The 27537-nt window shown below is 38.2% G+C and overlaps 3 protein-coding genes across 3 annotated transcripts; 2 read left to right on the plus strand and 1 right to left on the minus strand.

Moving 5' to 3' along the window:
- Positions 1–7483: 7483 nt before the first annotated feature.
- LOC103064794 (olfactory receptor 5B12-like) lies at positions 7484–11004 on the plus strand. Its single transcript, XM_088145112.1, has 2 exons — positions 7484–7506; positions 10044–11004. The coding sequence occupies exons 1-2, from the start codon at positions 7484–7486 to the stop codon at positions 11002–11004; spliced, it is 984 nt and encodes a 327-aa protein (XP_088001238.1).
- A 9119-nt stretch (positions 11005–20123) lies between these two features.
- On the minus strand, positions 20124–21080 carry LOC103065032 (olfactory receptor 5AR1-like). Its single transcript, XM_007440416.1, has one exon. The coding sequence runs from the start codon at positions 21078–21080 to the stop codon at positions 20124–20126; it is 957 nt and encodes a 318-aa protein (XP_007440478.1).
- A 3288-nt stretch (positions 21081–24368) lies between these two features.
- On the plus strand, positions 24369–26194 carry LOC103065514 (olfactory receptor-like protein OLF3). Its single transcript, XM_025174526.2, has 2 exons — positions 24369–24380; positions 25238–26194. Exons 1-2 carry the CDS (start codon positions 24369–24371, stop codon positions 26192–26194), a joined length of 969 nt encoding a protein of 322 aa, XP_025030294.2.
- Positions 26195–27537: the final 1343 nt, after the last annotated feature.

The following is a 27537-nucleotide window of genomic DNA, read 5'->3' on the forward strand; positions in this document are numbered from 1 at the left end:
AATTTCTTTGCCAGCCTTAGTGGAACCTACAGTCTTTGGGCCACCCACATTAGCACTGCTCTGCCTGGTCAGCTGCCCAATCTATTATGTCAGTGATGGGAAAATTCCAATCCTCAAGGCATGTCTCCTCCACCATCATTGACAGCCAACAGGTCTATCAGCCAGGCCAGGGCCTCTTGTAGAATCCAATATGGAGGCCCAGGTCCATTTGCCACCAATCCATCTCCAATTCTTTCCTTGGCCACCATTTAACCAGGCTCTGCTTGATACTTCCATGGAAGTATCCATGGAGCAGAGAGGAAGGTAAATCTTACCACATTGGGCTCTGCCCTGGATTTCTTCCATGGTCTGGTCTCCAAGCTGGCACAGGCTCCAGCTCCAGGTCAGCTCCAACCCCCCAACCAACTTCCCAGCTGATTTTGCCAACTCCACCAACCTCTTAACTGTCTCCAGCTACTCCAACCTTGTGGCCTGCTGTCCCGGTGCATGATGCTCTCTCCCAGAGGTAACATCTTTCACTGAACAAAAACTTCTGAGCCTTTTCACCTGGATGCACGGGTAGGGGTTACTCCTCCTCCCCCACCCCAGTGAACCAACACCCTGAGCCACAAATAAGCCAGCCACAATCACTGTGGTAACTCCTCAGCCCCAATCTTACATTGCCATATCTATTAACTTGTCACTCAAATCAACCCAGTATGAGTGGACTAGTAGGTCTCAATGTTTAAAAAAAAAAAATGAAATAGGGGAGATCTGGGAATTTATAGACAAGTCAGTTTAATGTCTGTTCTACATTACCATACAATTGGTGATATGTTAATCAAATAAAAATACTAGGTTCATAAAGGGTCAAATCTCATCATTGATTCTACACAGGTAAATCCTGCTCCATTAACGTCTTAGTTTTTCAACATACACATGCAACAGGAAAGTGAGTGGAACCGTGTTTTACCCACAAACCAGGAAAAAAGTGTAATAATGAATAATTAAAATGACACAGGAACAAAAAAGGCTACAATGTTTGGAAAAAAGGTGACTGAGGAGGACATGATCTACTTATATAAATATAAGTATTTATATTTAATATTATATTTTATATTTAAAACCTCAGCTGTTTAATCAATGAAGACATAAAGCTGATGTGTTACAAAATGCAAATATATATATATATATTGTTTTTAATGAGTTGTGAGCTGCCCAGAGTCCCCCATTGGGGGGAGATAGGCGGGGATAAATTTAATAAATAAATAAATAAATAAATAAATAAACCCATGCATGACATAAAGAAAGTTGACAGGGATAATTTTTTCTCCCTCTCTCAAAGAGCATCCAATAAGGCTGATTGGGAAGATATTTAAAACAGAGAAAGGAAGCAGTTCTTCACACAGTGCATGATTAACCTATTGCAATCATTATCAGAAAACTTGATGATGACCACTAATTTGAATAGCTTTTAAAAAGTGAGATTGGATAAATTTATGGAGGAGAGATCTATCAAAGAGTAGTGGTCATGAAGGTTCAAGGAAACCTCTGGTTGGATGGAGTGTGCCTCCAAATACCATTAGCAAGAAAACAACAGTAGGAGCAGGATAGGCCTCCACCTCCACTTATCAGCACCCTAGAGACATCTGGTTGGGATGAGAAATAAAATGAGAAATAAAATGTTGGATGAAGATGGGCCTTGCCTTCATAGAGTACAGCTGTTCTTAATTCCTTACATACATAAGGATTCAAGGGTGCTGTTTCATGTGTAGGGAAGGTTTGGGCAATACAAATGAAGAGGAGAATCATTAAACCAATGTTGTCATAATGTACAAAGTAGGCACCTTTCTCTTCCCACAAAATTAGAACATCACTTTCAGATGAGTATTAGCTCCAGCTGCCTTTTTCTCATTTAAGGTAATACCTTTGAAGCTAACTTGATTTTTAATGATACACCAAGGAGCCAATTTGCGAGAACTTTCAGACTTCTTGCATAAGTTTCATAATGTCAAAGAGACAAGCACTAACTTTTTAATCGTGCCCAGAAGGACTTATTAGAATAGCTGGGAGCTGACACTGTCACTGAAGAGACAGGTCAACCACATTCAGCTGATCACCTCAAATCCAGAGGTATAAACACCCAGAAGAGCAAATCCCTGGGAAGATGATTTTGGTTTTGCTCCCAGATATGGGACCATTAGGAGAAGCAGTGTGTAGAGTCTCTATGGGATCATTCTTAGCTGCTAAAGAGGGAGTTCAAGAACATCTGAGCAACTACAGAAAAATCCCTAAGAGAGATTAGTAAGAAGAAAATTATACAACCTTGTACTGTAACAATTACGCCTTCAAATTTTATTCTATCAGATAAAATTGAAGGAATCAAAGTTGAGTTTGAGTACCATTCATAATAGCCAAACATTTCCATGTCCCAGTCTGTGCTTATAATTTCTTCTATCCCCTCTGACCCATAAATCAATGTCAAAAATAGATCATTTTAATTGGGAGCTTCATATAGAAAGCATCTGTATGCAGATTAAACTATGGTGTTTATGTGGCAGATGTTCAGGGAAAAAGACGTTAATTTACCATACTTAGAATTGAAACATCAGTCATATCCTCTTCAGGTTGGGAACAGACCTCCCAATATAATAATAATTTTTTAAAAATCCCCACCCTGCAGGGAAAATACCAAGTACTTTCTGACCATAGTTAGCATGAGTTGCAGACAGTATGTTGGCTAAGTTTGCATATTGCACTGTGCCATGACCACCATCACTCCTTCCAATTGGCTGAGTTTCAACAAATTGCCAAGATAAAAGCAACCAAACCATATTATGGTTTAATGTAAAATTATAAGCCCAAATGGCTCCATTCACATAACAGGCTAGGCCAAATACGAGTCATTTGAACCCAGAGACCTGGTTTCTCTGAGATCAGGCAAAAGACCAACCAGCAATATTTCATCATTAACCTATGATAAGATATTGCTTGTTGGCCTCTTATCTGAAGTGTGTCATTAGGCTGGAAGGGTTCATCTGAGGTCAACTCTCCCTCCCTGTCCATGGACAGGGCTACAGTGACCAGAAAATAAGGCTACTTTAGCTCTAGCGTTCCCTCTTCTCCCACTCTTTATTTCACACCCACCTTCCAGTGCCCAGAGGATATTTTTGTTTTTCAATCCAGAAAACCACAGCTGTTTAATCAATGAAGACATAAAGCTGATGTGTTACAAAATGCGAGAGCTTCAATTCTAAATCCAGACCAGTCCATCACCAAACCGAGACACAGTTGGAAAACATTGCTCCCACCCAAAAGACAGTGGCTTTCTAGAAGAAAGAAGATTTTGAAGAAGTCACTGGAATTCTTTTTTAATGGCTTGATTAACTTCCCTGTGTATGTTTAGGTTAGTGAATCTTTTAAAAAACACATTCTGTTATTTCACTCACAAAAAATTTAAGGAGTTCTGAGCTGAAATAATGTGGAAGTGAGAATGTGCTATCCCCTAAAAAATCCCTGCCCTGAAAAACTTACAATCTACATTCTGAAATTAGAGCTACAAAAGATAGTAATAAATGAATGGGGGAGAGATAGTGAAAAGTAATTAACATGGGCAAATACAGTTATGTCGTTTAGGCTTAGTCTCCAAGACGGGGTGAAGACCAGGGCCTTAAAATCAAGGACTTCACAAATGAAAGTATTATTATTATTATTATTATTATTATTATTATTATTATTATTATTATTATTATTATTATTATTATTATTATTATTATTATTATTATTAAGATATTTACTCTTAAGGAATATATATCACCAGCTCATAAATCCTACTTTGCTTCTCTTAAATCATCAGAAACATTGCACTACTATAGATGGGACGTGGGCGACATCTAGTGGTTGTTCAAAGACAGTATTTGGTCTTTTTAAACAAAAGAGATTGGAAATCTTTGAACCATGTTTAGATTTTAAAGCTTTTCGTATTAGCCAAGGAAATTGGATTCATACCACTCCATACCATTTTGTTTGGATGCCTATTATTAATCAAAGATTTATACTATCCACACTTTCTCTTACAGTTGTCATGTTGAGCAATTAAAATATATTGAATTGTTATATGCTTCTATATATTTCCGCAAATCAGCATTAACCAAACTCATAAAATTTTCAGCTATACTTTGGGGGTGAGTCAAGCTTCCATTTGTCTTTAAATTTTTTCATAAATATTTCAATTACAAAGTCAGCCCAAATTAATAGGAACAGAGTCACCTTCAACAGTTATGAACTATTGACTATTGCTTTTATTTATTTGTTAGATGTGTCCCTCCTTTTTCTACTAAGAGCTCAAGGCAAAGTACTGTAGACAGCACTCCCTCCTCCAGTATATCTCAACCACCATCCTGTAAAGTAGGTCTGAGAAATACCTAATACGTTTTCATGATTGTAGGTGGACTTGAACTTGGGTCTTCGCAGTTTTAACCTCAACATTTGCTCGTATCAGTGACAAATTGGAAAAGGTCGTCAGTTGATTTATTCTCTTTTTTAAAAAAAAATTATGAGTTTTGGCTGGCTGTGTACATTTTGGGAATGAATCTCCATCTGCAAAAGCTGGAAATTGAAACAGTCGATGGTGCATGTTTATGCTCTGCAGGGCTACTTCCAAGATACTAGCCTACCCAGTATACTGTCTTTGCATACTTTCCTTTCCAACCTATTAAAAAGGTTTTGTAAACAGACACTTCACCATCTTTTGGTATAGTGTTGGGAATTTGAATTCAGCAGCAGCCCTTGTAAAAGAATATGCTCCCGGACATAGGCAGAGTGTTGAAAGAATACCTGAGTAATCAAATAGAACATCCCATTAGAAATGCTCATAATTTGGTAATATTGGATGCGGATATCAATTTTGCCCGGTTATTAATGGACACTAGCAGATGTTCTACCAAAATCTTGAGGAGAGAGGAGTGCAAAAGAGGGGGGTACTTTCTTTTTCTCTTAAGCACAGGGATGATTTAACTAACACTAGCCTAGGTGAGAAATGGACACAAGGGCAAGGCAGGACGACTCTTCCCCTCACCTATTTCTTGCCATTTGACCTCGTGGTCAAATAGTTCCCCAAGTGCTAAGAGACGTTGCATAGTTGCTCTTTAGAGGGAATTATCAAGCTGAAGCACTTCCCTGAGAAGGGAAGACTTTTAAGGAGTTGAAATCCCTTGGTTCTCCTCACCAAAAAGGGCTCCAAGAAGCTCCCTGTTAGGGTTGGACTTTGCCTAAACATCTTTGCAGGTCCTTGACCAGTTCTGTAAGCAGGCCAAGCCTTCTCATTAGTCCAAGCACTATCTACACCAGTGTTTCTCAACCTTGGCAACTGTAAGCTGTGTGGACTTCAACTCCCAGAATTCCCCAGCCAGCATGGGGAATTCTGGGAGTTGGTCCACACAGCTTACAGTTGCCAAGGTTGAGAAACACTGATCTACACTATCCTGCTTTACTGAAAATGGCATATATTCAGATTTTATTTATATTTATATCTTATATACAGGTCCATACATTAGGTGACACAAGAGAGAGAGAGAGAGAGAGAGAGAGAGAGAGAGATTGACCATTAGCCTTTTCAATCAAAACTGTGCTTTTTTCTTTATAGAATATTTAAGCATGTAAAAATAGTTATATTTAAGAAGTATGATCCTATATCTTATTGAATTATTTGCAGCATATAGTTTTTAACACTTTTTTTATTTATTGACTACTGCTTACAATGCAGTCCTATCCACATTTAGTGACTGAGCCCAGAGGCATTTACCTCTAGGCAAATGTATATTTTTTCCTCCGAATAGACTGCAAAAAACAAGAAACGATGCTTTTTAACATAGGTTGAAGCTGGCCAACTTTCTGAGGACAAACCAAAGCTTGAAGTGAGTTTAAGGACGTGTCACCAAGGGAACAGGTATCATAAATACCTCTATTGTATACATTCAAGAATCTATCATACTGTGGCCAAATATTTCTCTATACGATCTCAAAACAAAAACACATTTTAAGGATGCCAGTGGAAAACTTTTGGAGGAGTTTTGGAATCCAAGGTGAGTATGGCCTCAGTTTACAACAGTTAGGCTGCACAGGTGTTTGCACATATTTTGGTTAGTAAAACTCCCTTGACATACAAGCCTACATCATTATTTATTTTTTACCTCTGGGTCATCCGTAATGATCTGGGAATCCACCATCTCTGGTGCTCCACATTGTCATACATGAGCAGAGAGGGTGCATATATCTGGCACTTTGGGGAATCTCCCTTGTGTTCAATAGCCATGAGCAGAAAATCCAAGCTCTGGATAAATATTGTTGTGCCAACAAACCTTATTTATTCTTGTTTCTAATCTAGAGTTTTGCAGAATGCAAGTTGTTATCCCTCTCTGGGAAGGAAAAATGTGTGTGAAATGACTCTAAGAAAAGATAAGTCTGCATGCAAAAAGAGATGGTAAATGACACAGAGCATAAGGGGTTAGTTTTTATCTCTTCCTCCATTTTTTTTTCTCTCTCCTTCTTTCTCAGTGGTGAGCTTGGGGAGGATTTGGCCTGCCATTTCTTCATGGAATTGCCGTTTAGTGGAAATTAAGTGCTTTTAAAAATGATAGAAGCTCCTTTATTTTGACTGAAATTTGTTTTCACTCCAAAACCTCACTACTGCAACATAATTTTTAGCTTTGTTGTATGCTGCCCAGAGTCATTTGGTTGTGAGCTGGTCAGCCATATAAATTTAATGAATAAATAAATAAAAATAAATAATCATGTTTTAGTCTTGTTATGATGGGGGAAGGGACATACACTGTATGGTGGAATGCATAGTACATTGTAATTAGGTTATTAAACTGTTTAAATCTAAAAGTGATGAAATGCTAATAGAGGCTGTTTTAAAACAGCATGGCTATGTTTAATGTTACTGTAGGTTCTCTTTTGTTTGGAGAAAAGAGGAAACATCACTCACTCTGTAAACTTTCTTAAATAGATAAATATCTTCTGAATTCAAACAGGCATAAAAGAGCTATGTGAGCAATATAAAAGCTTGGCTTCTGACACTAGTTACCATAAATAAGGTGTATGTGTGTGTATATATATATATATATATTTCTTCAAAGAACTTTTTTTAAAAGAAAAAGTCATTTTGCAAGAACTACAATAATGGACACGTTTATGATTAGATGGGATGGTTCGCAAAGTCAAGAACGTATTGCTTCTCCAGATCTGTGATTTCTGTCCTATAGATTGCAGGTCTGAGCTTTCAGAATCAGCATGCATGTTTTAGTAGAGCTATACCCCAACATTGGGGATAAATATCAGAAATGAGATTACATCGTCATATTAGAGTCTCCTGACTGACAATGGAGCAATGGAGTCATCTGCTAATTCAGTGAAAACACTACAGTCTAACCATCATCCAAAACCAGAACAAGTTTCCAGAGCCTGTTTTTCCACAGGAGAAATCCCTCATTTTTGAGCAAGCATGCTTGTCTCTCAGAAAGCAAGGTGAGTCTAGTCTTTTCATTGCAAAAGCATGTTATGTGAGCTTGTATTGGGTGGTAGCAAAGAGGCCGAGCCAGAAAGAAAGATATTCCAGTACAAATATCACCATTGCCAGGAACTCATTAAATGACCTTAAGCAAACTCTCTCTCAGTTTCAATCCCCTCTCTCATCTGTCACAATAATTGACCTTTATATTCTTTCATATGGATTATAGCTAGTTAGTCCAGGGAAAATGCTTTGAATTTTGGAAAGTATGAAAGAAATGTTGAGTTATGTGAACACTAGTCACATCTATGTACCTAGTTCATGAGATAATAGGAATATCTTCCATAATTAAATGATCTAGTAGATAGAAGTCATTTTATTTATCTGCCTGTTTGTTACATCACAAACTATCACACGCATTTGGTTATTATGGTTTATGTATATTCAGCACTCCTGTTGAAAGGCATGTTCAGTAGCATATTTCCTGATTTCCAGACTGAGGAACCAAGGCACGTGGGCCATGTCTATCAGCAGCTATCATGCAACTTTGCATCTTAAGCCAGTCCTTCATTTGACAGAGTGGGGCACACACACTCCTCCTCAGCTGCTGGCTGTAGATGCCCTGAAAGAGCAGAAATTGATTAATGGTTTGACTTATTTGTATTCTATTTTGATTGCAAGGGGACAGGAAAAGATGTTGTGAGCCTTCTGTTTCAGGTGTCAGAATAACCTAGCAAGTTTTTTGTGTTCACTTTTCTGTTTGTTTATTTCTTAGATCTTGTAAACAGCCTTTAAAGTTAAACTTGCCCAAGGCAGCATAAAGCAAACATTGTAAATGTAAAAGGTATAAATGTAAAACAATGAAAGCAAGAGTAGTTTAAAAATTTAAAACAAATGAACAATTCAGACAACATGCTGCAATGTATTTGGATGTTAATGTGGATCTTCAGAAAGAAGGATGATTTCCTCCTTTGTCTTTGGTGACAAATGTAGGTTCTTTGGTGATTAATGTTGATGTTGATGTTCAAGAAATCTAAATTTCTATGTTATATTAAAATCCAGTGTTGGAACTAGGAAACCCATATCCCATCTGAATAAAGTTGTGCACATACACAGAAAAGCCAGTGTGGTGGTATAGTAGTTAAGGTGGAGTCCTTGGTGCTCTCTGAGCGTGGTGGTTTGCTTGCAGACATTTCATTACCCAGCTAGGTAACATCATCAGTAAAAGTGAGTGTGGAGCTTGCTCCCTGTTTATAAACAGTAGCTTGCCCTGCCAATTTTAGTGGGGATGTTTTTTGGGGGGCGGGTGGGGTTTGGGGGGCTTGCAGGGGGTGTGGTAGTTAAGGTGTCAGACTAAGAGTGGAGAGAACCTGGTTCAAGCCCACCTTTAGCTATGGAAACTCATTCAGTGACTTTGGGCCACTCATTCTCTTCTAGCCCATCCTGTCTTGCTATTGTGGGGATAAAATGGGGATTACTATGGAAGATGTTCTCAGAGGGAAGGCCAAATACAAATCTAACAAATAAATAAATAAATATCTAGCTTTATTTATTTCACTTTGTACAGTTAGGCTATGCAAAGTATTCATCTTTTGTTAAGGAAAGTATTGTGTGTGAACCAGTATTAAGCAAAGATAATCGGTATCCTGCAACACTTCTGAATAAGCTTTCTAAAGTATTTTTCAGTTGTGGTCATCCACAGGACATTTCGGTAAAGTAGGTTATTCTACTTCCTCTTTACAGATAGGAAACTGAGACTAGGAGACTGCAATTTGGAAAACATTGAGATATTTTGTTGCCATCCCAAATAATAAGCTATGTGTGAAGGAAATCCTACATGCTTGCTTGTGAACATTTTTCATTCCAAACCTCTTAAAGCAAGAGAATCTGAATCACAGTAGCATCCAAAGATAATGCCTGAAAGCTCTCCATCAATGTAGTTGTTAACATCTCTGTGATTATTCCAGTGACTTGCACTTGTAAAGATTTCTGCAGCACAAGAAAGTATTTTATACTAAATGGCACCAGACAATGGTGAGTTCAGCTCAGTGCTCTCTGCCCTAGAGGTGTACAGCTTAATGTTTCTCTTGCCTATCCTGCATGAGGCCAATGGGAGTTGATTCCAAACTCCTGGAGTGCACCATGCCTCATATTCTTGCTCCATATTGACAAACAAGATTTCAGATGGGATTCCTGCCTGGACTTGCTCAAACTGCCATGGGTTCGTCTGGGTGCCTCTTACATGCAAATTGCTCCTCTGTGGGTAGCAAACTTTTCCCATCTTGACCCTGTGATCTTGCCCAATAGCATAATTATGCAAACTGCTGCAAGTAGTGCCTATTTCTTTGGGAAATATTTCTCTTTTCTTGCATCTTAGGTAAATGCATTTCAAAGGGAACCTTGGAGGTAGAATATAGAGGCAGATTGGAATGAGAGCAGTGGTCATGTAGAGGCAACAGATGCAATAAATGTAAAGAGAACTTCATTTTTAAGCATGCCTCACTTGTAATCTATTGTGAAAACTGAAGGAATGTCATTTTAAATCAATTAACAGATCTCAGACTCTGGAAAGCGATGAAGAGGGAAACTGCACTCTGGTGGCAGAATTCATTCTCTTGGGTTTCTCAGAATCTCCAGAGCAGCGCTCTCCCTTGTTTGCCATCTTCCTCGTGATCTACATCACCACCCTGATGGGGAATCTGGGAATGATTATATTAATCAGGATCAGTGCTCAGCTTCATACCCCCATGTACTTTTTCCTATGCAACTTGTCTGTTGCTGACATCTGTTACTCATCAGTTATTTCCCCTTGGATGCTAATGAGCTTTCTAACAGGTCACAAATCAATTTCCTTCAGTGCATGTTTTGCTCAGCTCTACTTTTTTGTAGCCTTGGTGTGCACTGAATGTTTCCTGCTGGCCACAATGGCCTATGATCGTTTCATGGCTATCTGTAATCCCTTGCTTTATTCCACAGTTATGACACAAAACATCTGTGTCACACTGGTTGCTGGTTCGGGTTTCCTCGCCTTCACAAATGCCATGCTTACAGTATGCTTTTTAAGCAGCTTACAATTCTGTGATTCTAACATCATCAGGCATTTCTTCTGTGACACTCCTCCCCTAATAGCACTGTCCTCAGATCACTATGTCACCGAAATGATTATATCCTTTCTTGCTGGGTATACCGTCCTTGGATCCTTGGTCATCATTCTCTTCTCTTATGTCTTAATTCTGTCCACCATCCTGAAGATCCGTTCTGCTCAAGGCAGACGTAAGGCTTTCTCCACTTGTACTTCTCACCTAACAGCTGTCTCAGTCTTCTATGGGACTCTGATATTTACCTACCTTCGCCCAAATACAAGCTACTTGTTGGGCCGAGATCAAGTGGCATCTGTATTCTACACGGTGGTGGTGCCTATGCTGAACCCTATGATCTACACTCTCAGGAACAAGGAGGTGAAAGAGGCTTTCAAGAAATCAATCAGAATGAAACTGTTTCTGGGAGGAATGTAGAACTACTTTAATAAAAATAATAGTAAAATAAAATAATTACAGAACAAAAATGAAATTACAAGAACATTCAGAAGATTATATTATTTTCTTTGTGTTGTATCTGGTGAACATGGTCTCCAAGTCTTATACAAGCATCTCATTTGTTTAAAAGATAACAGTTAACCTGGGCACTGAAAAGCCATTGAACTATCTTCAATCTTTTTTAATAATAATTTTATTAAACATTACAGTTTAAAAGATAAGAACCAATACAAATTAAAAAATATAAAAGAACATGTGAGGAAAATATACCTTTGGGTGAAAGAAGCAAATTTTTAGAGGCCTCAGATGAATGGGATCGCCTTAATAAAATTGAAACATAAAGGAATGTGCAGCATTCTTGAAGCTGGTGTGAACTAGGCTGGTTGTAAATTCCTTATCACAAACATCCCCATAGCAACATAGGGGAGGATGCCTTCTTCCTGGCAGTTGGCACCTTGAACCAATTTGTTTCTTCTTCTCTGTGATACTATTGTTTTCCTTGTGGATAGCAGATAACAGAGGGGCAGAAAGTAACTTGAGAAGTATTGCTTATTTAGGTATGCCTGCATCATCGTATGAATATGTGAGCGTATGTGTTCTTTTTCCCTTCCCCTTCTTGTAGAACAGTATAAATATCACAGCATCCATTTTGCCTATAGGGAGGGTCACCCACTAACCTTTGGTGGGGTCCCCCTCTAGTATGTACTGTCTAATAAATACTGCAGTGAAGCCTTCATTATTTTGCACTTGTGTCCTGCGTTTTGATTCTACAAATGTAAAGAAAAAAATAGAAAGGCCAGAAAAAAGGGGAAAAACTAGAAAGAAAAATAGTAAACAATAAAAAAAAAAAATAAGAACATAGTAAAGTTTCTAGAACTTCCCCAAATTAAAAATGGACCACAATTTTTTGCCCTCACCACTCCTGTGATATCATAATGTTATCAGAGGGGTTTTGTGATCACCAAGTTAAAAATAACACATCCTGAGGCTCTCAACCAGATCAAAGTTGTCCACCCATACTTTATTTAGTACATAGTAGATTGTCTTGTGAGAGTATGGCCTAGAAATTTCTAAAACAAATAATCCTATTAAATAATCAAATGTGTTTTTATTCTTAAGGTTCTAAAATATCCTCCAAATCTCAAAGAGTGTTCTTACATTTTTAAAAAATATATTTTAGTTTATTTAATAAAACAAAAAGAAAAGACAAGACATATTACACATATATATTTACACAAAAATTAGAATACAGGATTATTGTATTTCATTATAATTGTTCATACATAATCTTGTTCATAAATTGCAAGTAACATCAGGTCTTCAGATCACTGAGTAATTGGAACCATAAATTTATCTTTCCAACATTGAAGAACATGACTCTTGGCAATAAGAATTGCATACAAAATCCATTGTGTAGCTGTCATTTGTTATGTATAGATATGTGATTCAAGAGAATATGGACATCCAAAAATATTAAAACCCATTTCAAAGTCAGTATATGTAAGAACATCTTTCCATAATATAAGAACTACACAAAAATATGTGCCTGAATGAAGCATTATTCTTATTTCATTTTCAACAAGACAGTGATTTATTCATTCTTTTTCTGTACAAGCACAATTGGGTCCAGTAAATCAAAAATAATATGTTTTTGAATAAGCTGTAGTGTAGGATGTAAAAAACTTTTTTCATACAGAAGTTAATATAACTGCTCATTATTTGGACAAAATGGACATCTCCAATTCCTTACTCCATTCAGTCTTTAAATTTTTTATGTTGAATTGATTCATAAATATGTGACCTTTAACAAAGGAAATTTTTAAAATTGCATCATTTTCATTCAATAACTGACCTAAAGTAAAAATCCCAGCATCCACCCTAATCTTCCATGTCACAGGGTTTTTTTAAAAAATCAGTGTTAGTCTAGATTACCCCATAACATCAATTTAGTATGAGAAAAAGGATCAAAATGCAGTTTTCCAGAATAAGTCTACCATAGTGACAGAAGTTTGTTTTTTTTTTATCCGCACTCAATCGTTACCGATTCTACGGTGACTGCCGGGACGAGTCCCTGCAGTTTTCAAGGCAAGGTGTTTTGGAAGTGGTTTGCCAGTGCCTCCTTCCTAGAGCAGAGCCCAGCTGGCATCGTGCCTTTTTCAGGCGAGCGCGATTTTCTGCGCTACCGGCAACTGCTCCAGTCTCCTTTTGCAAGGCGCTGCCAGCATTTTTCCTCCCACCGGAGTGAGAGTACCCATTTATCTACTTACGTAAGTTTTCGAGCTGCTGGGTTGACAGGACCTGGGGAGGAAGCAGGAGCTCACTCTGCTGCACGAAGCTGGGCTCAAACCACTAAAGTGTCAACCATTTCTGGCCAGCAACTTTCAGTGTCATTAAGCCGCTGCGCCACCGCGTCCCTGACAGGAGGTATATCTTATCTATTATATTTTAAAGCCAGAACAGTCTAATTAAGTAAAGGTGCCATATGCGAATATTCCAAAGAGGCCCAGGAAGGAGAATTTATGCCAAGTGTCCAAAATTGGGTACTAGGCAGAAGATATTCATAAAGGTGTAATTCAAGATTTGAAAAATCAGAGCCTCTAACAACTGTATCTTTTTCAAGGATGTCTTTGGAATTAAAGAATCCCATAGAAATGTACAAAACAAGAGAGATGGGGGGAAATTGCATGCAAAATATAAAATATCCTGGGAATCACATTCATTTTGACAGCGTTTATCCTAACCCAAAGGGTAAGGTTTAAAAACTCCCATTTATCAATATCCAAATAAACCTCTTTATATAGCTTATTCATATTTAATGCAATTATTTGAGAAATAATACATGGAATAAGAATACCCAAATAATATATTCAATCCATTTTTTAAAAAATTACTTAATGTATTGGATAATCAAATCTGTGCTTGTTAGCATGAGAGAGAGAAAGAGATTTCATCACAAGCTTTTTTCCATATCAAGTGATAGCATTGCAGCCAGTGGGATTTTGCTTTTTGTTTTTGTCTTAATCAAATAAATTAATCTTACTACAAGCCAAATATTATCTGATCTGATTATCTGATCTAGCTTTGATAAACTCAGTTTCATTATTCTGAACCATGGAAGAAGTCACTTGCTGAACCCTACTGGCTAAAACAGCAGGTAAGATTTTAATATCTACATTAATCAATCACATGAGATCGTACTTTTTTTTAAATAAAATATCATATCAATGGCTGACTTCTGCTTTCTTGGTTTCCTTTAGTATATTTCTGCTACTTCTTTCCAACCAGAGTTTCAAGCAAGTATGAAGAAGCATACTGGGTTAAGAAGTCAAGAACTGAAGATCAACTCACAGGCCTTCCACTCTTAGCATTTGGCTCCCACACTATCTATTACAGACCTCCAGGAAGCCCACAGGCAGATCATAAATGGTGCCATGCCAACCGTGTTTCATGGTCACCCCTACTTTGTCCTTACAATAATAACTCTGCAAGGAAGGCTAGGATAAGAAATCTTTGCTGAGCCAAACTGCATGAGGGGGGCTGAGTTTCCCCAGGAATAAATTCCCTTTCTCTTTAGTCTGGGGTACTTTGCTGTAGAGTAACAGTGACTATGGATGTCAGTTGTAAATCTGTAAACAGGAGATTTGGGTGTCTGTCTGTCTGAAGGAGAAAAGAACATTCACTCAAACAGATATTGTGTCTTTATGCTTTGAAAAAAATCATCCCCCCACCCTCTTGATTTGTGAATAGGGTAACCACTTTGTGCTGGGATTAGTATTAATGAAGGGCAGTTTAGAGAATATCATCATGGTTATATCAGAGTGGTTGTATCAGAGTGTCTTTGTGGATTTTAATTGATCGTTCTTGTCATTTTTAATAGGCATGCTTTTACTGTGGATGTTTTATTTATAACTTATCCTCCTAAGGATATTTTATTATTTTGTGGATGGTTTAATTATTAGTCTATAAGCCACCACAAGTCTGCTTGGGTTTGGCAGTGCAAGAATCCAAGGAGGAGTGGGAGGGGGGACGTGCCCCCCCCCTCCTGAGTTCATTACAACTTTATTTATTTATTCGGCAAATTTATATGGCCACCCGTCTCGCATAACGTGACTCTGGGTGGTGTACAAACACTGCATCAATTAAAACAACATAACCCATCTTAAAACACTGAACATAAATCAAAATAAAAACATGAAAAAGCCAAGATCGTGTGAGAATAACTATCACTTAATATCATATAACTGCCTCGCAGACCCCCCCCATGGGACCCCCAAGGTTGCTGGAAAAACTGCATTTTAAGGGCTTTCCAGAAGGCTAAGAGGGATGGGGAATGATGTTCCAGAGACCAGGAGCCCCAGCAGAAAAGGCACATCTTGTGGATCCCGCAAGATGGAATTCCTTAGCAGATGGGACCTGCAGCATACTCCTCCTGCTTTTCAAGTCTTTTCAAGTCTGAATGGATCTAAAGTAATATTGAAATATTTCAGCACTACCCATTTACCATAGGAAGCTTAATTTTCTCCTGATAATTACTTGTGAATGGAGCGGGCCTCTTCTATTAGCTGATAAGAACACAAATTGATGAAAACAAAGGAATTACGGTATGGGCAGGAGGTACAAAGGACTGAGTGCCTTTGAAAATTAATGTGAAGATTAACCTGTTGTTTGGGAGGGGCTGCTTCTCTGCAAATTTATCCCTTTTCCCCTTCCCTCCTGCCTTCTCTTTCCAGTGCAGCTACCTCTTAACTCATCTCCATCCTGTTTTGTTTTGTTTTTAATCTGCTTCTGCTGAAATACAGGAGAGGAATGCATGTGTGTTTGTGTGTCCTGGTGTGATTCAGCAGGTGGGTAGAGAATGGTCACTACAGGTAGTCCCCAGTTTAAGAACAAGTTCCGTCCCCAAGGCTGTCCTTAAGCTGAATTTGTATGTAAGCTGGAACAGTATTATTGTATAATACTGTATAAGTAATATTGTGTAATGAACTCAAACCATTGTGCATTTAACTCAAATCATTGTCTATTTAACTCAAATGTTGCTACAATAGGCTCTGTTCTTAACTATGGGTCATCTGTAACCCAGGCATTCTTAACCCAGGGACTCCCTGTAAATATACTGTATATTGGCAGGATGTACAAGTATATCTCTGGGTGTATATGTGCAGGTGACTCACAATAGATCTTAGGTAGTTCACACTAAAACATTAAACCGTATCCAACACTAAGTCCTATTCAAACAAACACACAAAAAACCAAACAACATATCATGTGGCCTCTGAACTAGAAGTAAAATAACTCATATAGCAGGTGAAAACCATAGAAATGGAGTTGTAGTCATTTTGGCATGGTATAGAGAATTGGGGGAGACCCTGAATGGAACTTGGGGTATCTCAACAACATTGAATATGCTTTGTCACATTGGTGCTTGTGAGAGTCTGATGACATCATCTGGGAGTCTAGTCTAGAATAGGGTCTTGGCCTGGGAGCTATGCCCCCCTCCCAGGAATCCAAAGGGAATGTGTCTAGCAACACACACTTTCATATACACCAAAGTTTAGACTCATTACTGAAACCGCTGCAAAGCTTTTCTTTCTTTCTTTCTTTCTTTCTTTCTTTCTTTCTTTCTTTCTTTCTTTCTTTCTTTCTTTCTTTCTTTCTTTCTTTCTTGTCATGCTGTGACTTCATTTCCTGATGGGGCGATCTTTTGGCCTTCCTCCTCCTGGTTCCTAGGCTTCAAAGCCTGTAAAGGAAATGCTAGCTTGATGGCTTTGCTGTTCCCCTTCAGTAGCCCAAATGAAATGTGTGGAGTGAAATGTTCTTCCATTCTTTTAAACACAGGATAGGATTTCCTATCTTCTGATCACCTTTTTGCTCCTATAGTGGCCCAATGTTTTGGCTGGGAATTCTGGAAGTTGAAGAGGTATAGAACTGGACCTTTTATATTCTGGAAATATTACCAAGAATTAAAATGGAGAATATTTTAATATCTCAGTATATTGGCTATCCAAATAAGAAATGTAAATTTAAACAATCATATTAACTCCCCCCATCTTCTGAATTCCATTTCAGAATTAGTGTTTAATTCTCTCGCTTGCTTGCTTGCTTAGATGGGTAAGCTATTATTTTTACCACTATCTTAGCTTGTGTGATTAATGATTCATGTATACTTTATTATGCTGACTTCTTTAAATAACAATTTGATATTTGCTTTGTCCTGTAATAGACTTGGGTTTTAGTAAAAGAAGAAGGAAAGACAATTTTGGCATCATAGAATTATTTATAACATAATTCCTATCCACTTAAAATTTCAAGAGACATTATGCCTTAGAAAGGATGACATTAAAAAAAAACTAATATATCTTTAACAGCTAATTCTAAAATGGCTGCATTTTATTATGGTAACTTGTCACTATTGTTATAAAACAAAGCAGATGTCTTCTGCTACATTAGATGAACATTATCAAATTGTTCTTTATAATAGAAAATGTTGGCTTGAATCAAACAGTGCCCTTCACGATAGAAATATGATTCTAATTGAGTTAGAGAGGTTAATAATTTCTTTGAAATGCTTATTCTCAACATGAATGAAATACAGTTCCAATGGATCCTTCACCTCTCAAAAACAGCTTTTGAGAAACATTGTGGGCTGCACTAAGAGCAGAAACACGACATCACTGATCCTTAAATAGGTGCCTGTTCAAATTTCATAGAATCGAGAGTAATGGATGACATTCCATCCAATATGTTCTGTTATTCCATCACTAAAACCATGAAGATTAGATACCTTTCTCCATTAGTAAGAGACTATGATCACTAGCCAACTATTAATAAAATGTTTAATCATAATACAAAGATCACTCAAATGTTGGTGATATTATCCTAGGTTATTCATCTTGAAAGTGTTAGATCACTGATTGTACCTCTCTAAATACAGATTATAATTTCCATAGAACAATTTGTACATGTTTGGGATTAAATTAGGTTTTGGGTGCACACTTCTGGCATGCTGACCAAAAGTGCAAAACTGACTGGCACTGTTCTTACTTTTCACGGGGAATGCTGTATCTAGCATGGATGTGACTATGGCTGATAACCTAGTCTACATATTCTCTGTAGTACTCAAAAGCATTACATGAAAGCCTCAGTTGACCACTGCCTTCAGAATGCTTAATCTAGTAGCTCCAGATGAGAGCCGCTCACTGAATTTATATTGCGATATATCAGAAAATGGGCTAGAGTCTTGCCCTGTCCTTCTGACATATTATGCTCCCCTAAACAACAAAACAGCTGTAATAAAATGAGCTGTAAATGCTTATCTGTAAGATTGGCATTGTATCCAGGGGCTCCTTTTTTGCCTAGCAGTCCAGATGGGGCCTAGATGAATTCCAAAATAACAGAAATACTTTTCTTTAGCTATGCCCTGAAGCCTTTTGTGCCTCAGCTAAAGGAGAAGCAACAACAAAACCTATGGGAAAACTTTCTCAGTGTTACTGAATGAATCAGAAAGAAATCTGGGTTTATAGATTATGCTGAGTCACACTAGTCTGGTTGTTAGATTTTGGCTTAGTGTGTTATAAAAGTTCAGCTATTGTGCTTTATACATCATGGTTGATCATATAGCACAATGTGTATACTCAGCTAATGTGTTGGGAGAAATGTTTTTGGGCACAATCTGCCTCCAACTAATTAGGGTCAGGAGGATATATCCTTTTTAAGTCTGTAATTATCAGATATATAAAACTGAAATTCTATCCTATTTTCTCCAAATTCAGTATTCAAATATTTTCAATGGAAAATTAGAAGCAAATAGAAATATGTCTATGTCACATCAGTTGCAAAAGCTCTTGCTTTAAGTCAGAAAAGGTTGTATTGTTAATATGTATTGTGATCTTATTCGCCAGGTATGTCTCAGTTCAAGAAACTAAGTTCAGTTCACTAAGTAGAATATGCAAAATAACTATGTTAATTTTTTTCCCATTCTACATATGACCAGATTTGGGGGGAGGGGTGCTACAAAAGCAAAATCACAACTTTTTTTTACTCTCTAATGTATAATAAATAAACCAGCCTAATTTATTCAGTCATATGGTTTGGGTGCAATTGCAAACTCAAGCAAATGCATTTAATCACATTTCATTTCAACTTACTATTCTTTACATGTTGGAAATGTGATTTCAGTAGAACTTTAGCAACTGACCACAGGGAGTAGTGGGGCATTGACAGAAAGTTGGGGATTTCCTCTGTGTTGCCTCTTTGCCTTTCATTCTGCCTGCTGACCTCAGAGCCACTTCCTTCTGCCTTTCTCTTCAGAAATGCAAGTGCTCTCTAGATACAGGCTGGGCAAAAGATAGGACAAGAGGTCATTCTACAAGTGGACAGCTGTTCCTACATGGGGTACAGCAATCAACTGGACAAGCAAAAAGCAGAGTATGTACCTCCACAAGCATGCCAAGAAACTGTGTGACATGGACTTTGGGATAGATGAGCCAAACCCAACAGTCCTGTTTGAATACAATCAATGATTATTCAAATTTCCCAAATGGAGAAGACTAAATCCAAGGTAAAGTGCACATACATTAAATCTCACTGTGTGAGAGATGCTTATGAAGAGAGATTTGTTGAACAGATACTGCCCATAAGAAGTAGCACAGCAAGATGGACTCACTAAGCCTTTGCCCACAGATTGACAGAGTGTCCTTCAAGAGATTATAATCTGCACATGAGGTAGCGAAAGGCAGGAGGTGGACTGTAAATAGAGACTTAGGGATTTGTTCTGAATCTGACTTTCATTCTATCCACTTTTTTTTTATGAAGTTGGTAATCTTAGACTGTTTTTTTTCCCATCCACATGCATGCATTCTTGGCTACTCTGGTAGGATGTAGCTAGTTAAGTGCTAGACTTTTCTGCCTGATTCCTGTATTTCCTTAAATATCTTTTTTTTTTCCTGTTAAAATTAAAAACCCTGCTCAGGTTAGTTCCTTGCTCTGAAGAATATCTCCCCACCACCACCACCACCACCACAAATTCACTTCCCTCCAACTTTAAACAGAGTGGAGCATTAGGTCATACACTTAGATAAAATGCTTCACTTTGTCAGCATTCATAAGCATCTCATGCCCTTTAGGAAAGCCATCTCCAGTGCCTGCCTCCTTCTCAAGCCATTTTTCACTTCCTTGTTCCTCAGGCTATAGATCAAAGGATTCAGCATGGGAATCACTATGGTATAGAAGATGGAAGCCCATTTGTCCTGATCCAGGACATAGCTGGAACTTGGGCGCAGATACATAAAGACAGTTGTTCCATAGAAGATGGTTACAGCTGCCAGGTGGGAGGCACATGTTGAAAAAGCCTTTTGTTTCCCCTCAGCTGAGTTAATCCTCAGGATTGCAGACAGGATGAATGCATACGACACTACAATTTCTGTTGAAGTGAATATACCCAGAATTGTTGCAAAGACGAAGAGCACCATTTCATTGATGCTTGTGTCAGTACAAGAAAGAGACAATAAAGGGGGAACATCACAGAAAAAATGGTTGATGACATTGGAGCCACAAAAAGAGAGCTGAAAGGTGGAAGCTGTTTGTGTCACTGCATTCACCAAGCCGATGAGATAGGATCCAGCCACCATCATAGTACACACTTTGGGAGACATGGTAACCACGTAGAGGAGAGGATTACAGATAGCCACATACCGATCATATGCCATTGCTGCTAGGAGGATACACTCAGTGCTTGCACAGAAAATGAAGAAATACATCTGTGCAGCACAATGAGTGTATGAAATGCTTTTCTTCTCTGCTAGTAAGTTAGCTAGCATTTTAGGGGCAATGGCTGAAGAATACCCAAAATCTAAGAAAGACAAATGACTGAGGAAGAAATACATAGGGCTCTGGAGCTGAGAGCTTATCCTGATTAATACAATCATCCCAAGATTGCCAGTCAAAGTAATTAAATAGATAATTAATATCACAATAAAACACAGTGGCTTCATCTTTGGACTATCCAGTAAACCTACAAAGACAAATTCAGTCACCTTTGTGTGGTTTTCTTCAACCATTTCTCTCCGGTAATTAATAACTGTTGAAAGGCTAGTATCTGTTTTTTCAATGGAATCTGATCTGTAATATATAAAAAAGGATATTTTATAAGGATCCATATCTTGTTCAAGGCTCTGCAGATGAAGCTTCTTAGCTGCCACTGACTAATGCAAAAAGTCAGGATATGTGATGAGTCAAAGCAAAGGCCTTTAGACTTAATCATGGGAAAAACATGCCTCAGCAATCTTTTTTCTGATATGTCCCAATGACATTGCTTTTATCTTATCCCCAAGGCAGAGGGGATACCAGAGGCAGCTTTAACTCAGCCTTAGCTTTTCTGCTCTTCAAGTAGTATTTTCCCCTGAAGCAGGAAGCATGATAATTTCACTGTGGATACAATCTAATGCATTTCATTGATCATTCAGTGGGTGGTGCCACCGGGTGACTCCGAAGAGTCACACTTGGAGGGTGGGACCCTAAGCACCTATTGATCATTTTAGGCTGAAACAGTCATACCCCTCTCCTGCCAGTCCCTGGGCACTATCCTCCAGGGACTTTCTGATTTGGGTAGAAGGAGAGTGTGGTTCTTTCAAACTGAACTATCCCCAAACTGGATGAGAAGAGGGACCATCACAGGGGGAAGACTGAGAAGCGAGACCAGCTCTGGTTCTGCTATTTCATCCAGTGATGATCTGCTGTGAGTGAGGCTTCTTTTGAGCACAGAGTTAATGCTCTTGGGGCACTTAACCTAATCTATCTCCAAAATAAACTGATAACGGCTAACTGGCAGTGGCAGTGGGGGGAAAGTTAGGTTGCTTGCAACTCTCCTGTTGCACCAAGCAACCTTCCCTACCACCACTGCTCAGCTGTTAGCCAAACTCTTTTCCAATACGCCAACACAGGACACTTGCAAGCCAAAGTGAGTTTTGACAGTTGGTTAAACATGCCATTCTAGCCATCTGTCAAACCTCAGCTCCTCCCAGTTCAGCCCCATGCCATGTTAAAGATTATGATTCATGATGCTTCGTGGGAGGGGTGGGAGACAAAGCCAGGGGAATCCACCGGTTCCTTTCCTTAACTATTGTTGCATAAAATGAAGACACCATCGTTTAGTGGCAACCCAAAACAGTGGCTACAGAGGCAGGATTGGGAGCAGTACTGAGGCCTCAAGGTCTAGCAGACAACATTTTAACTGGGCAACATGGAAGGGCCCTAAGTAATAGTTATAGGACAGAATAAACTTGATATGGTAAGTCATTTAGCAGCATCTCAGTCTTAAACCATTTATAGTGGTACATATCTATACAGTTTTCCTGAAATTCCATTTCTGCATTACTATAGCAATGAAGGTCAGAAAAGTCTTGCTGAATGAGTGTAAAAAACATATTTAGCACATAATTCTGTTTTCACAATAGTCAAGCAATTACCTATGAAATAGCGTATGAGGACAGTAGTATGCAACTGGTAATCGGAAGCATACTATTAGTACTGACTTATACAGCAACTGATGTCTTATTCTTCTTTAGCAGTTCTGTATATGCATTCCCTTCTGTGGAATTTTGGGCAAGTTCTTACAGGTAGGGGAATTCTAAAACTTCATCAATATACAATCCATTTTGCTTCTGCTTGTAGTGTGGCTTTATGTGTTTTATTTACTTATTTATTATTACATTTATATGCCACCCATCTCCCCCAGAGAGTGACTCTGGGCGGCTTACAATTAAAAACCAAGACAATAACCAAGCTTCCTAGACACAATGATGAAACAGAGCTGTGTATAGCAAACCTTTCAAAATGGATCCATTTAGAAAAAAGATCCTGGGACCTACACACCAGTTAATCTGGGCAGATTTTAAAGTAGATCATTAAATGATAAATAAGCAAGCACTTTAAAAACCATGCTGTAATAAACACAAGTCTGTATGGATTGATCAAGAACAAGTCTTGCCAGACTAACATACCAGTTTTGAACAGGTAACTTAGCAAATTGTGTAGTAGATATATCATGATTTCAGCAAAACATTTGGCAAAACACTCCATGACATTCTGATTTGCAAACTACTTATATATAGGCTGGATGGCATGACAGGTAAGCAGATACCTACTTGGCACCAAAAGTTGTACTCCAAGAGTGCTCATCAGTGGTTCTTTATCAAACTGGAGTGAGGCATCAAGTCAGGTGCCACAAGGTTCAGCTCCAGGTCATGTACTCTTCCATTTCCAGATAACTCAAGCTTGTATCAGATAGCTAATACCCTAGAAGGCAAAAAAATTCAAAACAATCTTGCTAGGTTAGAGATATGAGGTGGAAATAACAAATAAATTTAACAAATGAGACAAATGCAAAGTTCTTTACCTAGCATACAGAAATCAAAAGCTGATCTAGCTTCATCTTCTAGCATTAGAGGTTTTTGTAAGGAATATCTTCCAAGGTATTTTAAATGTTAGCTTCTCTACTAAACTGAATTTCAATATACTTCTTCCATCTTTGATCTTCTTCAAATCATTTATTATTGGTCCATTAGCCTCCCTTAGCATACTAATTTGGGGTTGCAACCTCCTTCTGAAATCAGATATCTATAGCTATAGGATGGAAGATATAGGGTTTGATAATAAAAACTTGTAAAAAAGATCTTGGAATTGGTGTTAGCAGTGTGTTGTGGCTACAAAAAAGCCAAATGCAATTTTAGGCTCTATCAAGAGAAGTATAATTTTTAAATTACAAGAGGTAATTGTTGTACTTTATTCTATGTTGGTAAAACCCTGTCTTGAGTACTGAGTCCAGTTCTAGGAAAAGAGACTGAAAGAACTAGGAATTGAGAAGAAAAGATTGAAAGAAGCATTTTCAATACCTGAAAATATGATGATAATGTTTGCTGGAATTATCTGGAGACAGCTCTTCTTGTCTAAACCAAGTAATGGTAGAAATGATTCTGAAATGTAACAATGTTCTTGTATATTTACTTTGATTCTGTGGGTCCTTGAGGTCTCCTTCATATAGGGAGATACTTATGATCTAAACAGCTGATTCCCTGGTGCAAACCCTCAACTAGGTTTTTAAAAAAATTATTATCAAGGGTAATATGCTAGTTCTACTGTTGCTAAATGGAGTTTTCATAGGAACAGGAAACATTCTCCTCATTCCCTCCTCATCTGTCTGCCTGCCTGCCTGCCTGCCTGCCTGCCTGCCTGCCTGCCTGCCTGCCTGCCTGCCTGCCTATCTATCTATCTATCTATCTATCTATCTATCTATCTATCTATCTATCTATCTATCTATCTATCTATCTCACAAAGTGAATGCATGTTCTATGAAGTTTACAGTAAGTCCACAGAGATAGACTTCCACAAATGCTTTTAGAAGACTTCATTGGGTCTTCATTGATTGATTGATTGATTGATTGATTGATTGATTGATTGATTGATTGATTAAGGCAAAACTAAGTCATTCTGCAGAGGTGTACTGTATGCTACCCTGAGCTCCTGGAAGAAAAGCAGGATATAAATAAAATGTGATGATGAGGAGGATGAAGAGGATGATCCTAGCGTTTGTCCCATTTGGTTGCAGGATCTACTTATTTTGCATTTGCTGCAGTTCTCATAGCAAAGCTACCTATGCATGATGCAATAAGGAGTTTTATTTTCCAGCTGGCTTCTCACAAAGCTTGACTGATTAGGGCTTGGAGTGAATGACCATCCCAAAGTCACCCAACTACCCACTAAGCCTAAGGGAGGACTAGAAGCTGGGTTTCCCCACTCCTTGTCCAGTACTTTAATCACCACACCATACTATCATCATCATCATCATCATCTGAGATATTAAAGGTGTGGTAGAAGTCAATACTGAATATAAATTGTTTCTTATATGCTGATGATATCATGAATATTCTGAATATTTATGCATTGCATTACCAAAGCTTATTGAAATTGTACAGCCATATGGTTCATACTCTGGTTATATATTAACTGGAAAAAGTCTAATTTGCTGCCTTTGGGATCCACTGCATTAGTAGACTACTGCAAGAGATTGGAATGTACAATTTGTACAGACTGGTGGATTTGTACTCAATATTTGAATGTATATCTTTCCTGACCTGTATCACAAAATATTAAATTTAATGTTTAAGTGTATAGATGCAATTTCAATAAACATAACTCAAAAGTTTAAATTTCCATTAAGTCGCTGGGCAAGATTAATGTTTGGACGTGGAACATGAAATTTATCCTTCTGGGCTTGTCCAATCATCCAGGAACTCAAAGAGGCCTATTTGCACTTTTTCTGATAACGTATCTTGTGACTCTGACAGGGAATATCCTCATCATACTAATAATCAAAAGAGACCCACAACTGCACACCCCAATGTATTATTTCCTGAGCCACCTATCTTTCCTGGACATGTGCTACACCACCACAATCATCCCTCAGATGCTGTACAACCTCCTGGCAGATTGCAAAACCATTTCCTTTGGGGGTTGTGTTGTGCAAATGTTCATCTCCCTGTCTCTTGGAGGTACTGAATTCATCCTGTTGGCTGTCATGGCATATGACCGGTACATGGCCATCTGCCATCCCTTGCGATACAATATTGTTATGAGACAGCAGCTCTGTGTGCAGATGGCACTTGGATGCTGGCTCTGTGGGTTTCTGAATGCCCTGGTGCAGACAGTGTTCACTCTGCAGTTGCCATTCTGTGAAATAAAGACAATCAACCATTTTGGCTGTGAAGTGTTAGCTGTTCAGCAGTTGGCTTGTTCTAACACCTTCATTAGGGATACTGTGATGCTGGGAGCAGGTGTCCTCATTCTGCTGACCCCTTTTTTCCTGGTGCTGTTGTCTTACATGTCCATTCTTTCAACCATCCTTCATATTCATTCAGCAGAGGGAAGGCACAAAGCTTTTTCCACCTGTGCAGCCCACTTAACCGTGGTGATCCTGTGCTTTGGGACAGCCATCTTCACCTATTTGCGTCCCAGCTCTCACAATTCATCCAAGCTGGGGGGAAAAACTGTCTCATTGTTCTACTGTGTTGTCACACCAATGCTGAATCCCATGATCTACAGTCTGAGGAACAAAGAGGTAACAGGGGCCCTGGAGAGGGTCATTGGAGGGAAGGACAAAAGGGGAAGCGTTCTATAGGTCTAATTTCTCTACTTTATCAACCCAACCTTGTGTGAATATTAGCAGAGAAAGTCCCCCTCTATCTTCCTTCTGGAAGGGAAGAGCACATTTTTGCTACAGAGTCTTTTTGTGCTGATTATTTTGGAATGCCTCTCACAGGAGGCAGCCATGTTTCGAGTGTGCTCAGGCCAAAACACAGAAGCACACAGAACTATACTTTAAGCTGGTTGGCATACTGTTAAGCATCTAACGTTATTGCTTCATCCTTAGATCATAGCTACTTTTGTTGTGTTCGGTTTTTAAATATTGTGTATACCCTTGGAGACTTCTTTTGCTGCATCTAAACTACTACAATAAATATAAAGTACACACTTAACAAGGTTATTCTCCATTTATAATTTTGGACAGACAAATAACAACCTTTTGGGAAACTTATTGGGAAAGATCATCTCCTAACAAGAAATTGCTCAGAAATTGTATGGGAAAGCTGGATACTTTCCCATCCCCAGCTGATCCTTATCATGTCTCTATTGACTCTGCTCTGACTCCTTTGCTGGATAGTGTGTTCCTTATTATGCAAGTGTAATGTATGAGAAGCAAAGTGATTGGTTGAGCCCTCTGGCTTCACTACACTCCCTCTACAGCACATCACCATCAATGAGAGCCCTGGGGCAGGAATGGGGCAGGTGTAACTGTGGAACTCTGGACCTGTCCCCACAGCCCTGTTGATGTGCTTTCAAATTGTCATCTAAACAAATTACTATAACATAAATATACGTATATCATTACTGGCATGATAAACCAAGACTTGAAGCATACAACAGTAATACGAAGATTATCTTACCTGTCTAAGAAAGAAAATAAGGAACAGAATGGGTTCTCTAAGAATTAAAGCTCAAACACTCTAGTAGACTTAATGCTTTTTTAAAAAAATCAACACTGCTTACATTCTGCCAATACATCATATTTCTTACTTGGCTAGCCAGTATACTGGAAGAATAAAATACCGTCCATTTCAATTCTTGAAAACATTCCCAGAATAAAAAATATCCAGTTTTACAACTCATTTTAGAAGCTGTTTTTCCTTTGGGAAATAAATCAGCCTCATCCAAGTGATCAGTTCTGTTTAAAAATTTTCAAAATAAATTATGTCCCTTTTGAATGTTGTTTGTTATTCCTTCCTGAAATGGTGTTATGATTCCTACAATTTCTGCTTTCACAACACTTCAGTTTTATCCTTCTGTTAATATAATTTCTACAAAGAGGATATAAAATCCTTTATGCTAAAATATATCATTCTTTGGACAGAAGTCTTCATAGTGTTGCATTAGTAATTATTATTACTATAATTGTAGTAATAA

The sequence above is a fragment of the Python bivittatus genome, unplaced genomic scaffold, assembly GCF_059951505.1.
Source record: "Python bivittatus isolate LINGU-HERP-01145 unplaced genomic scaffold, Pbiv_v1 ctg000480_np1212, whole genome shotgun sequence".
NCBI lineage: Eukaryota > Metazoa > Chordata > Lepidosauria > Squamata > Pythonidae > Python > Python bivittatus.

Excerpts from the sequence above, each read along its gene's own strand:
- LOC103064794 (XM_088145112.1), top strand. The coding sequence starts at position 7,484 with ATGCTTGTCTCTCAGAAAGCAAG. Across the intron at positions 7,507-10,043 it reads CTTGTCTCTCAGAAAGCAAG|ATCTCAGACTCTGGAAAGCG; the intron begins GTGAGTCTAGTC and ends ATCAATTAACAG.
- LOC103065032 (XM_007440416.1), bottom strand. The coding sequence starts at position 21,080 with ATGGTTGAAGAAAACCACACAAAGGTGACTGAATTTGTCTTTGTAGGT.